Source organism: Theropithecus gelada, chromosome 1 (genome assembly GCF_003255815.1).
Source record: "Theropithecus gelada isolate Dixy chromosome 1, Tgel_1.0, whole genome shotgun sequence".
Lineage (NCBI taxonomy): Eukaryota > Metazoa > Chordata > Mammalia > Primates > Cercopithecidae > Theropithecus > Theropithecus gelada.
Window position 1 is genome coordinate 39,813,072 of NC_037668.1, and position 14,074 is coordinate 39,827,145.

General features: G+C 45.2%; 1 protein-coding gene across 2 annotated transcripts in view; it reads right to left on the reverse strand.

Moving 5' to 3' along the window:
* MTOR (mechanistic target of rapamycin kinase) overlaps positions 1–14,074 on the reverse strand; it is a 150,469-nt gene that overhangs the window by 4,671 nt on the left and 131,724 nt on the right. For both annotated transcript variants that reach the window (XM_025384127.1, XM_025384120.1), the window contains exons 47-54: positions 12,962–13,097; positions 10,198–10,345; positions 9,466–9,588; positions 5,246–5,328; positions 3,650–3,722; positions 3,075–3,149; positions 2,574–2,709; positions 996–1,061 (exon numbers count right to left, since the gene is read on the reverse strand). In XM_025384127.1, the coding sequence (XP_025239912.1) occupies positions 996–1,061; positions 2,574–2,709; positions 3,075–3,149; positions 3,650–3,722; positions 5,246–5,328; positions 9,466–9,588; positions 10,198–10,345; positions 12,962–13,097 (840 nt within the window). The remainder of the gene's footprint in view (positions 1–995; positions 1,062–2,573; positions 2,710–3,074; positions 3,150–3,649; positions 3,723–5,245; positions 5,329–9,465; positions 9,589–10,197; positions 10,346–12,961; positions 13,098–14,074) is intronic.

Here is a 14,074-nt window from a genome sequence, read left to right on the forward strand (position 1 = left end):
AAAAAAAAAAAAAAAAAAAAAAAGTTGCTAAATGTCATGAAGGAAAAAAGGGGTGGGATGGGGGGCGGGGAAGAGAGGAGGGCTAAACAAAGTTAAACAGTTTTACCCAAAAACAAACCAACCAACCAACCCACAAAAACCCCCTAAAACCAATAACTTCAATGCTGTGTGTGCTGGAAACTAATACAAATAAAACAAAGTTAAACAGCTTGACTCTAACGCTCCTGAGAGGTTTCCACACACAAAAAGTACTCTGGCTCTCGGAGGGACACAAGTCTTCCTAGATCCCTGCTCTGTGAGTCACGCTCCTAGAAACACTTCCCTGTGGTTCCAGGGCTCCTCCCAGCAACACAAATAAATTTCTGCTGCCTCCATCTTTCCATTTCTGAGCTATTATCAATGCTTGAGGACCAAGGTAATATTGTTAATAATTATTCCAACCCAGACACCATTAGTGAGCTGATATTCAGACATACTTTAAACTGTGTTTTTACAGATAGATTAAAATCAGATAGTTTGATAAAAATCTCGGAGCTTCAGGCACCCACTCCATGTGTGAAACAGTAAATAAAAAACATATTAGCTGCTTGGTGCTCAGTAAATATTTCTAGACCAAGTATTTGAAGTTCGATTAAATGCTTATCCGGTGATAAGCTGGCAGTAATAGCACCTTTGCAAAACTACCATTGTCAAGAATTGCGAGAAAACTAGGTTTACTTCCTTCATATTCAGTAGCCATTACCACTTTGTCTCCTACTGGCAATAACAAAGCCCACCCCATTCTAGAAACACTCTGGACAAGGGGGAGAGCTTCTGTAATGTCCTGCAGGATGCACCCACCGACTGAAGCCCACCCCATTCTAGAAACACTCTGGAAAAGGGGGAGAGCTTCTGTAACATCCTGTGGTATGCACCCACCGACTGAAGCCCACCCCACTATAGAAACACTCTGCACAAGGGGCAGAGCCTTTGCGACCTCCCATGGATGCACCCACCGACTGACTGGCCGGCAGAGTAGGAATCCGTCCTCGTTCGGGATCGCTTGTTGCCTTTGGTATTTGCTAGGGAGAGAAAGAAAGAGTATTGAAACATGCTTCAAATTTTGACTTGAAAGAAACTTGGTTATTTTCTTCCAGTCATAAAAATATAATTGTTCTGGGAGGCCGAGGCAGGAGAATGGCGTAAACCCAGGAGGCGGAGCTTGCAGTGAGCTGAGATCCGGCCACTGCACTCAGCCTGGACGACAGAGCAAGACTCCGTCTCAAAAACAAACAAACAAACAATTATATATATAAAGCTACAGCCCCAAAAAGAGAGATGACAGACATATTACTCAGGAATAAGTGGGTGGGTATTAGCATGGGATGTGAAACCCAGGGGGACACTCTATACTGTTGATTTGGACAATGTGATACAGATAATATAAGGTCAAAGTATGACTTAATTTCAATGGATTAGAAGTTCTTTTGGTAAACATCCCCTAAGGTGGCAGAACAAAGGGTAGATGAAGATACTGCTGCCCAAACCATAACTATTTGCATTTCTTATTAAAATTTCAGCTTACTACTCTATATAAAGCCCAGAGAAAAACCACTAGGATACTTGGTTAAGACTGAAGAATATTTTAGTATCTAAATTGATAATGGCATTTTCTGTTTTAGTTAATAAAAATACTTGAAGTTCTTTTCCAGGTGTCAGAACTACTCTGTACAAATGTAATGCAATAGCTCGGCAATGTATTCCAGGCTGCAGGCTTGAAGGGGCATAGGTTTGTAAAATGTTATGTGCTGGATATTGCTAATTTGGGAGGCTGCCAACCTCAGCTTCCACACACTTGATTTTGTTTTTTATTACCTTTATTTTTAAAATTAAATTTATTTTTTTGAGACAAGGTCTCACTCTGTCACCTAGGCTAGAGTGCAGCAGTGACACGATCATAGCTCACTCTGCCTCAACCTCCCAGGCTCAGGTAATCCTCCTGCCTCTGCCTCCTGAGCAGGTAGAACCACTGGCATGTGCCACTGTACCCACCTTAATATGGCTTGGCTGTGTCCCAATCCAAAATCTCATCTTGAACTGTAATCTAAATTGTAATCCCCATGTGTTGGGGGAGGGACCTCATGGGAGGTGATTAGATCATGGGGATGGTTCCTCCATGCTGTTCTCGTGATAGTGACTGAGTTCTCATGAGATCTGGTGGTTTTATAAGGGGCTTTTCCCCCCTTCACTCTGTACTTCTCTCTTCTGCCCCCAAGTGAAGGAGGATGTGTTTGCTTCCCCTCTCATCATGATTGTAAGTTTCCTGAGTTCTTCCCAGCCAAGCGGAACTGTGAGTCAATTAAACCTCTTTCCTTTATAAATCACCTACTTTCAGGCAGTTCTTTATAACAGCGTAAGAACAGACTAATACATGCCTAATTTTTTCAGTTTTTGTAGACACATGTCTTACTACGTTGCCCAGGCTGGTCTCGAACTCTTGGCCTCAAGCAACTCCTCTGCCTTGGCCTCCCAAAATGTTAGGATTACAGGCGTGAGCCACCGAGCTCAGCTCCCAGGCACTTGATGATACTCACTGTCCATCAGCCTCCAGTTCAGCAAGGGGTCATAGACAAAGGCTTCCAGCACAGCCATGACACTGTCCTTGTGCTCCCGCAGCACCTCCATCACTGTGTGGCATGTGATTCTGTAGTTGCCATCCAGGCCTGTAACCTAGAAATGGGACAGAGCCACTTACCACATGAGTTACTAACTCTCCACCCAAAGCAAGCTGAGGGGGTCTGTTACCCTCACTTAGGAAGCAGACACAGGCCATATTGATGTATCAGGGTGAGAATGTCTTAGAAGAAGGAATCAGGGTAGGACTGTGATCCACAGGAAACCAGGTCAGAGGTGAAGTGATAAGCCTTTCATAGACAGATCATTTCTAACACAATAGGAAATAACAGAAAACTGCTACAAAAATCACAAAGGCATTATGGGGAACTGATGGGCTCTAACAAGCAAGTGTGTCTTCAGAGAAGGTTGTAACTGTCTTGATCCCATTTCGGAGCAGCTCGTTCCCAATATCCACTCACCTCCATAGCATTGGTCAACATTCTTGTTAGTCTAAATGGAATTTTCTCTGGAAACTTCTCTCGGGTCATAGCAACCTACAGAATAATAAATGGGAAAAGCCAAATCAATGTTTATTTTCTTAACCTGGAGCCAGGTGGAGCAGGTGGCTTTCCTCTGCATCACCTGCAGATTTTAATTAGAGCACAGAAATGAAGCAGCTTGGGTTTAGTGACAGGACTTGTCATAGGGATTTGAAAGACAACTTAAAAAACAAGAAACAACAGAAAAGAAGATAAAACAAAAAGGAAAAAAGACAAATGTGCATTGTGTCCAGGCCCTTGGGCAACAGGTGGTATGGAGGATGGGGGCCTCCTCCACTCAGAGGGCATGTGAACAGCAGCCCTTGCTCCAAGGGGGTTACAGTCCAACTAAGAGCCTAGATTTCATTTCTTACACTGACTTAACTACAGCCTTGGTAGGGACAGAAGGGGTTAAGAGTAAGGCAGTTTGGGCTTAAGTCTGCCTAAAGTGTCAGAGGCAGGGGAAAAGTGATCACCCGGGAAGATGAGGGTGGGGTTCTAGAACATGTGTTCACCTCAAAGCAGTCCCCAAAGTCAATGTGCAGGATCTTCCCACTCAGACGGTCCAGCATCAGGTTGGATGGGTGTCTGAGAAACAGAAAAGAGATCAGGTAGGATCAACAGAGAGCACGGATGAAAAAAATCAATAAGTACGTGATACCGTAAGCTAGGAGTTGGTAAACAATAGCCCTCAGCCAATCCAGCTCCTCTACCTCCACTTTTCTGCAAGTCCAGTTTTACTGGAACACAGCATGCTCCCTTGTTTAGGCACTGTTGCAGGCTGCTTCCGTGCTACGACAGCAGAGCTGAGTAGTTGTGACAGAGACCAAAGGGCCCGCAAAGCCTAAAACAACTTAACTGGTCCTTTACAGAAACAGTTTGCCAACTCCTGCTGAAATGTGGGTGTGTGTGTGAGTCACAGGGTGTCCCACTGTACTGAGATCCTGTGCTCTTCTGAGGTATTTGGTGACCTAATAAGTCATTTCTGGCAGCACTGGCACCTTCTGGTGACAAGACTCTATCATTTTTACTGAGCAGCTGTAACAGGGTCTCGTCTCCTTAAGTCCCTGAGCCAATCCCGGCAACCACCTGGCTTTTATCAACAGATATTCTGCTAGACTTTTAAAAACAAAAATCTACTATTTTTGTGGGATAAAATTATTTTTACTCTCAAATAGTTGCACGAGACATGATTCCAGGAGAAAAACAGTAGACATCAGAGAACCAGTCTTCTTCACATTCTTGTAAGTCCATTTCTGAACATTCCTAAATTACATTTTCAGTCAGTACATTTGGACAAAACTTATTATGCAAAAATATCGAAGAATCTAGTTTGGTTGGTTTCAATTACAGAAATAAAAAGATTTATCTTAGCACAGTGGTGACTGACAAATGTTTATTGAATAAAATCAATATGATTTACTTTTTTTTTTTTTTTTTTTTCAGACAGAGTTTTACTCTGTTGACCAGGATGGAATGCAGTGGTGCAATCACAGCTCACGGCAGCCTTGACCTTCTGGGCTTAAGTGATCCTCCTACCTCAGCTTCCCAAAGAGCTGGGACTACAGGTGCATGCCACCATACTTGGCTAATTATTTCATTATTTGTAGAGATGGGATCTTGCTGTGTTGCCCAGGCTGGTCTCAAATTCCTACGCTCAAGTGATCCTCCCACCTCAGCTTCCCAAAGTGCTGGAATTATAGGCACGAGCCTGCCCTGAAATACTGCTGTTAATACCTTAAGCCAAACTAAGGAGAAAGTAGTATCCTTGAACTATGTGGGGCTTTATTGAGATGAGCTCTTGCTATTGCCCGAGTTGGTCTCAAACTCATGGCTCAAGTGATTCTCTTGCCCTGGCCTCCCAGGATGATAGGCATGAGCCACTGCATCCAGCTTGAACTATTTTTCCTTTTCTTTAGTTTGATGCATTCTTCTGATGGCATCACAATCAATAGGGAACTAAGGCTAACGTTGTAAAAGAGACCTTACATACACAATACCAATATTTATTTACCAAAGAGCCATATATTTAATCGGAAAACCAAATGAAACCATTTAGGAAAACTACAATGGGATAAAGAAGACTAAAAAAACCAAATTAAATTACTCACCTATCTCCCAGGCCTAAAATATACCCAACCATTGACATGACCGCTAAAGAACGGGTATAATTGGTTCTTCGGTCAAACCATACCTAGAACACAGGAGTGCATGTGAAGCAAGGCTCTGGAAACTTCAATTTCAACATAATTATACTCTAATAAGCTGTCTTTTGTTTGTTTTTTGAGACCGAGTCTCGCTTTGTCACCTAGGCTGGAAGGCAGTGGTGTTATCTTGGCTCACTGTAAACTCCACCTCCTGGGTTCAAGTGATTCTCATGCCTTAGCCTCCTGAGTAGCTGAGATTACAGGCACCCACCATCACTCCCAGCTAATTTTTGTAGTTTTAGTAGAGACGGAGTTTCACTATGTTGGCCAGACTGGTCTTGAGCTCCTAACCTCAAGTGATCCACTTGCCTCAGCCTCCCAAAGTGCTGGGATTACAGGCCTGAGCCACTGCGCCTGGCCTAATCAGTTGTTTTCTTACAGTCCATTAATAACTGGTTAGAATGTATAACATTACAAAAACCTCATTCACAATTCTAACAATGAACTATGCCTTGGATTAAACTTAATTAGAAATGTGTAAGACTTAAAGATCTGAGTAAATGAAAAATATCAGTTTAAGAATATCCCCTTATGAGTATAAAAATGTAACAGCCTCAAGAAAAAAAATAGATGACAATAGCCCCTGAGAAGGGACTTGTATTAACACCATGGAACTTGAGAAACAGGCAGAAAGAGCAATGAAACAGAAGAAGAGTCCTAGAAAGAAATCCAACGACACGTAATAATTTAGTGTTTGGGCCAGGTGTGGTGGCTCACGCCTGTAATCCCGGTACTTTGGGAGGCTGAGGTGGGTGGATCACCTGAGATCGGGAGTTTGAAACCAGCCTGACCAACATGGTGAAATCCCGTTTCTACTAAAAATACAAAAATTAGCCAGGTGTGGTGGCACAGGCCTGTAATCCCAGCTCCTCAGGAGGCTGAGGCAGGAGAATCACTGAACCTGGGAGGCGGAGGTTGTAGTGAGCCAAAATCGTGCTACTGCACTCCAGCCTGGGCAACAAGAGCGAAACTCTGTCTCAAAAAATAAAAGAAAAAAAAATCAGTGTTCAATAAAAACAAAATCTTCTAAATAGCAGGGAAAGGATGAATTATTTGGCCAACAGTGTTGTCCTAGCTAGTCATCTTTAAAAAAATAAAGTTACACCTTAATCTTAAAATAAATTCCAAACTTAGTTAAGATTTTTTTTTTTTTGACAGAGTCTTGCTGTATTGCCCAGGCTGGTGTACAATGGCACGATCTTGGCTCACTGCAACCTCTACCTCCCCAGTTCAAGCGATTCTCCTGCCTCAGCCTCCTGAGTAGCTGGGATAACAGGCATGTGCCACCATGCCCAGCTAATTTTTGTGTTTTTAGTAGAGACAGGGTTTCACCATGTTGGTCAGGCTGGTCTCGAACTCCTGACCTTGTGATCCACCCGCCTTGGCGTCCCAAAGTGCTGGGATTACAGGTGTGAACCACCGTGCCTGGCCTTTTTTTTTTTTTTTTTTCAAGAGACAGGGTCTCACTGTATTACCCAGGCTGGAGTGTAATGGCTTTTCATAAGTGTGGTCTTTTTTTTTTTTTTGAGACAGGGTCTGGCTCTGTCACTCAAGCTGAGTGACAGATTGTGCAGTGGCACAATCTCAGCTCACTGTAACCCCTGCCTCCTGGGCTCAAGTGACCCTCCCGCCACAGCCTCCTAAGTAGCTGGGACAATGGGCAAGCGCCATCATACTCGGCTACTTTTTTATTTTTTGTAGAGATGGGGTTTTGCGACACTACCCAGGCTGGTCTCAAATGCCTGAGCTTCAAGCATTCCGCCTGCCCTGGCCTCCCAAAGTGTTGAGAATATAGACATGAGCCACTGCACCCAGTCCATAGGTGTGGTCTTAACGTGCTACAGCCTTGAACTCCTGGGCTCAAGCAATCCTCCTGCCTCAGCCTCCCAAGTAGCTGGGACTACAGGTGTCTACCATAGTGTCTGGTTTGGGTTAGAACTTAAATGTAAAAAAACCCTGTAACTAGTATAAGAAAATATAGGTTAAAAAATAACCTCAAGGTGGAGAGGGCCTTTCTAAATATAAAACCAAAGGAAGAGGCCAGGTGCCATGGCTCATGCCTGTAATCCCAGCACTTTGGGAGCTGAGAAGGGCGGATCACTTGAGGCTAGGAGTTCAAGACCAGCCTGGCCAACATGGTGAAACCCTGTCTCTACTAAAAATACAAAAGAGTGGCCAGGCACGGTGGCTATCGCCTATAATCCCAGCACTTTGGGAGGCTGAGGCGGGTGGATCACGAGGTCAGGAGATCGAGACCATCCTGGCTAACACAGTGAAACCCCATCTGTACTAAAAATACAAAAAAAAAAAAAAAAAAAATTAGTTGGGCATGGTGGTGGGCACCTGTAGTCTCAACTACTCGGGAGGCTGAGGCAGGAGACTGGTGTGAACCTGGGAGGCAGAGCTTGCAGAGATCGGGCCACTGCACTCCAGCCTGGGTGACAGAGCGAGATTCCATCTCAAAAAAAAAAAAAAAAGTTAGCCGGGCATGGTGGCACACGCCTGTAATTCCAGCTACTCTGGAGGCTGGGGCAGGAGAATCACTTCAACCTGGGAGACAGAGTATGCAATGAGCCAAGACTGCGCCACTGCACTCCAGCCTGGGTGACAGAGCAAGACCCTGTCTCAAAAAAAAAAAAAAAAGAAAAAAAAAACCCACACAAACAAACCACACAAAAACAAACCAAAGGAAGAAACTTTAAAGAAAAGGATTAAAAATTTGGTAACTTCTAACTTTTAAAAATGCTTGTACAGTCGTCTCTAAGCATCCATAAAGGATGGGGTCTAGGGCCCCCATCGGATACCAAAATCTGCAATACTCAAGTGCCTTATATAAAATGGTGTAGGCTGGGTGTGGTGGCTCATGCCTCTAATCCCAGCACTTCAGGAGGCCAAGGCAGGAGGATCGCTTGAGCCCAGGCGTTCAAGACCAGGCTGGGTGACACAGTGAGTGAGACTTTTGTCTCTAAAAAAAAAAATTATTGTTTTGTTTCGAGACAGGGTCTTGTTCTGTCACCCAGGATGGAGTGCAGTGGCATGATATGGCTCACTGCAGCCTCATTCTCCTGGGCTCAAATGATCCTTCCGAGTAGCTGGGCTTACAGGTATGTACCACCATGCCTGGCTAATTTTTTTGTAGAAATGGGGTCTCACAGGCCAGGTGTGGTGGCTCATACCTGTAATCCCAGCACTTTGGGAGGCTAAGGTGGGTGGATCACTTGAAGTCAGGAGTTTGAGACTAGACTGAACATGGTGAAACCCTGTCTCTACTAAGAATACAAAAATTAAACCTACATGGTGATATGTGCCTGTAATCCCAGCTACTTGGGAGGCTGAGGCAGGAGAATCGCTTGAACCCAGGGGGCAGAGGTTGCAGTGAGTTGAGATCTTGCCATTGGCACTCCAGCCTGGGTGGGGAAAAAAAAAAAAAAGAGATGGGAGTCTCACCATGTTGCCCAGGCTGGTACTGAACTCCTGGGCTCAAGTGATCCTCCTGCCTTGGCCTCCCAAAGTGCTGGGATTACAAGTGTAAGCCACTGCACCCAGCCAAAAACAATTTTTTAATAAAATGGCACAGTATTGTATGTAACCTATGCACAACCTCCCTTATACTTCAAATCATCTTGAGTACATATAATACCTAATACAATGCGAATGCTATACAATGTAAATAGTCATTCTACTGTATTTTTAAAAATTTACATTTGTTTTTTTTATATATATATTTTTAAATATTCTATCCACAGTTGGCTGAATCCACAGATGCAGAAGCTACGGATATAGAGGGCTGACTGTGTATCAAAAACCAAACCAAACCAAACCAAATAAAAAATTAGCAACATTTAAAAACTAAGTTAATAGGAAATTTGTAACATATATAAAAAAGACAACTATCTTTAATTCTTTAATATATAAAGAGTTCTGGAGAAATATTAAACTACTCATTCTAACTCTGTGAACTTGTCTTGCTCACCCATTTCATTTTTGTTAGAAAAGTCTGGACATGCTCTACAGCCAATCACAGCAAAGAAGAGCCACTGTGTGCGCATGAACAGACAGGAGGGCCATCCTATTGTGAGTGGGGGATCCAGGAGAGCACAGGTCTGCAGGGCCCAGTGGCCTACCTCAGAGCTGGGGCTTTTCAGCCACAGCAGCTTGGCCAGGTCGTCCCCAGCTGTATTATTGACGGCATGCTCAAACACCTCCACCTTCTGCATCAGAGTCAAGTGGTCATAGTCTGGAGCCATCTGCATCAGGACACAACTGTTCAGTAAGAGAGCAGCCTAAAACATGTAGTTTGAGTCCAGGAAGAAACAAGTCTTGGGGTCCAGGCAGAGCTGAGTTCTAACTTCCCCATCACAGCCAAAGGAGAAGGGAAATAAGAACGTGGCAAAAGGAAAAACGAAGTGACCACTCTAACCTGATGACCACTGGAACCCCAAGGCATAAGGGAAAAACACGAGACCTCACCTCAGTATAGGCCTTCTGTGCAGATGAGAGTACTGGAGGTTTCAAGCAACTGTTCAACAAGCAATTCTCTTTCTTATTACTTACACATCTACTAAACATTATTTCTCCATATGGCCAGTGCTTTGTATACATTAGTAAATACATGGCGCCGAATATTTATCTGTCTAGTCTTCCCTAGGATGGTGAAAACAGTTTCTCAGCTTAAGGGTCCTTCAGTTTCTTAGAAGGTTATCTGCTTTAGGACTCACTTTATTAAATCTTCTTCAAAGCTGATTCTCTCAAAGAGATTTTTCAGTGACAGACATACAGAGAGGAATGAGAAGAGCAGCGCTACAGAGATTCCTTGCCATGGAAGGGGTATTGGCTCTCGTGGCCACATCACATACCCGCAACATGATGCGATGCTCGATGTTGAGAAGGATCTTCTTCTTCTCCCTGTAGTCCCGGATGAGGGCGTGCAGTGTGTCACAATGGGGCACCCAGCCAATGAGGCCCGAGTTGGTCGATAAAGGGATGACGGCATATCTCTGGATGCTGGCGCCCACAGAAAAGCAAGGTTAGTGTACTGTAAAGAGAGTATAACCTTGTTCAGCTCAGGACACAGGCAGACTATTTTTTTTTCTTTTTTGAGACAGAGTCTCACTCTGTCACCCAGGCTTGAGTGCAGTGGCGCAATCTTGGCTCACTGCAACCTCCACCTCCTGGGTTCAAGCGATTCTCCTGCCTCAGCCTCCCGAGTAGCTGGGACTACAGGCACATGCCACCATGCCCAGCTAATTATTTTTGGTAGAGACGGGATTTCACCATGTTGGCCAGGATGGTCTCCATCTCTTGACCTCATAATCTGCCTGCCTCGGCCTCCCAAAGTGCCGGGATTGCAGGCATGAGCCACTGCGCCCGGCCCTGACTATTTTTAATGAGCCCCCGCTGCACCAGGCTGGTGTGTGTGTTGAGGGACACTTTGTGAAGAATAAGGCATCATAGAAAGACAGCGCACTGATGGTGCAGTGAAAGCAACACGGGTCTCCTCAACTTGCCCAACTCATGGCTTTGGGGGAACAATCAAGTGACTAAAGTGCCTCTCAAGTGAATTCTCATGGTCCTAACAGGAAGAGGAGTGCCAGAGTATGGACGATGGGAAAGGTTTGGCTTTCATCCCACAAGGGGTGAGACCCATCCCATCTGCCGACTCTCCAGTCTACCTGCCACAGATTGCTCCCTGCTGGATTCTTTGGAGGTTGTTAAAGGCATTTCCCAATGAGAATACCCTAAAAACTCTGGAAGAACTTGGTTATAAATTAAGTTACACAATTTTATAACTTTTCATTTTTAAAACATTTTTTAAAAATTTACTTTTTGAGACAGGGTCTTGCTCTTACCTAGGCTGGAGCACAGTTGCACCATCACAGCTCACTGTAGCCTTGACCTCCTGGGCTTAAGTGATTCTCCTGCCTCAGAACCCTGAGTAGATGGGACTACACTGTGCCCAGCTAATTTTAATTTTTTTTTTTGTAGAGACAGGGATTACAGGTGTGAGTCACTGTGCCCAGCCTATTTTTATTTTTAAATTTTTTGAGAGAAAGGGTCTTGCTCTGCTGCCCAGGCTGGAGTATAGAGGCACAACCTTGGCTCATGACAGTCTTGACCTCCTGGGCTCAGATGATTCTTCCGCCTCCATCTCCCAAGTAACTGGGACAACAGGCATGAGCCACCATGCCCAGCTGATTTTTTTTTTTTTTTTTTTTTTGAGACGGAGTCTCGCTCTGTCGCCCAGGCTGGAGTGCAGTGGCCGGATCTCAGCTCACTGCAAGCTCCACCTCCCAGGTTTACGCCATTCTCCTGCCTCAGCCTCCCGAGTAGCTGGGACTACAGGCGCCCGCCACCTCGCCCGGCTAGTTTTTTGTATTTTTTAGTAGAGACGGGGTTTCACCGTGTTAGCCACGATGGTCTCGATCTCCTGACCTCATGATCCGCCCGTCTCGGCCTCCCAAAGTGCTGGGATTACAGGCTTGAGCCACCGCGCCCGGCCGATTTTTTTATTTTTTGTAGAGACAGGGTCTTACTTTGTTGTCCAGGATGGTCTTGAACTCCTGGTCTCAAGCAATCCTCCTGCTGTAGTCTTCCAAAGTGTTGGGATTACATGTGAGCCACAATGCCTGGCCACTTAAGTTTTTTTTTCTTACTTTAATTAATTTTTGAGATGGAGTTTCACTCTTGTTGCCCAGGCTGGAGTACAATGGTGTGATCTTGGCTCACTGCAACCTCTGCCTCCCGGGTTCAAGCAATTCTCATGCCTCATCCTCCTGAGTAGCTGAGATTACAGGTGGCCGCCACCACGCCCAGCTAATTTTTGTATTTTTAGTAGAGACAGGGTTTCACTATGTTGGCCAGGCTGGTCTCGAACTCCTGACCTCAAGTGATGCACCCGCCTGGGCCTCCCAAAGTGCTGGGATTATAGGCGTGAGCCACCGTGCCGGGTCACCTTTAAATTTTTTTAAATAAATAGTGATGGGGTCTATGTTGCTTAGGCTGTTCTTGAATTCCTGGGCTCAAGTGATCCTCCTACTTCGGAATCACAAAATATTAGGATTATAGGTGTGAGCCACTGTGCCCAGCCTTTTTCTTCTAAAGAGACAGTCTTGCTCTATTATCCAGGCTGGAGTGCAGTGGTGCAATCACAGCTCACTGCAGCCTTGAACTCCTGGGCTCAAGCCACACCCCTGCCTCAACCTCCGGAGTTTCTGGAACTACAGGCATGAATTCAAGTGCCTGGCTCCCTAATTTTAGTTTTTTTGTTAAGGTATAATACATGACTACATGAGACGGGAGGCCGAGACGGGTGGATCACAAGGTCAGGAGATCGAGACCATTCTGGCTAACACGGTGAAACCCCGTCTCTACTAAAAAATGCAAAAAAACTAGCCGGGCGGGTTGGCGGGCGCCTGTAGTCCCAGCTACTCGGGAGGCTGAGGTAGGAGAATGGCGTAAACCTGGGAGGCGGAGCTTGCAGTGAGCTGAGATCCGGCCACTGCACCCAAGCCTGGGCGACACAGCAAGACTCCGTCTCAAAAAAAAAAAAAAAAAAAAAAAAAATGTAGGAGAAAACTGGAAGACTTCTCAAATTGTTGCCATTTCAGGGTTTCTGAATACCTGAGGTTTTTCCGAAGAGATGTTGGGTCATTGGCCAGAAGGGTGTTAACCAGGCCGAAGAGCTGCATCACACGCTCATCCTGGCGCAGATCTTCATGGCCTTTTAGAAGGAAAACAAACTCATGCCCGTTGCTGCCTGTAAGGAACAGTGGGAGCGGTAAGTGTACATCAGAGGTCCTCAGCTCTTCAGCTAAGAGCACCACTGCATTCAAGAGATCCCACAGACTACATATGCCTTACTTAATCACACGTTCCTCACAAAAAGAAACAACAATCCTTAGAATTGATGAAAAGAGTGGCTTTGCCTTTTATGGTTCTCAATGACCAATGTTGTTCAAATTAAAACAAAACCAAACCTGTTTTTGAGGACCAGGAATGGTTAGGCACAGAAATGATCATTCCTGTTTTGTGACCCACTCTGTCCTCCTCTGTTCTGAGAAGCCTGACTCCTACAGGCTGTATCACCTGGGATCCCACTTGGGCATGGCCAGTGGTAGAGGGGTACTGGCAAGAGGTCAAAGGATGGGTAGAAGGAGAGGTCAGGATATGTGCCCCCCACCACCAGCCTGGCCCCAGTTCTAGAAGCCGCCACACCACTCTCTCTGGGCCGCAGACTCTGCTAGATGGCCTCTCCGGCACGGTGATGGTTCTTGCTGGGCTCCTTGTTCTTCCAGTTCTGGAGTGTGGGGGTGAGGGCTGAGTAACAATTTCTCACTTGTACTTGTTCATTAGCGCTCCTTGTTGATTCTGTTAGCTTTGTTCACACCTCTGGAAACAATTCCTTTCTTAAACTTTCTTTAATTAAACACCCCAAGAACCAGCCTGACCCACATTTTGGTATCAGAAGACAACAGCCCATGCAGAGACAATCACCTGTGGACCATGATTAATTGGTGTTGGTGAATAATCACTGCATTTAAGAAACATTAGCATTATGAAGAGCGAGAGGCGAGGCCGGGTGCGGTGGCTCACACCTGTAATCCTAACACTTTGGGAGGCTGAGCTGGGCAGATCACCTCAGGTCGGGAGTTTGAGACCAGCCTGACCAACGTGGTGAAACCCCATCTCTACTAAAAATATAAAAATTAGCTGAGTATGTGGCGTGTGCCTGTA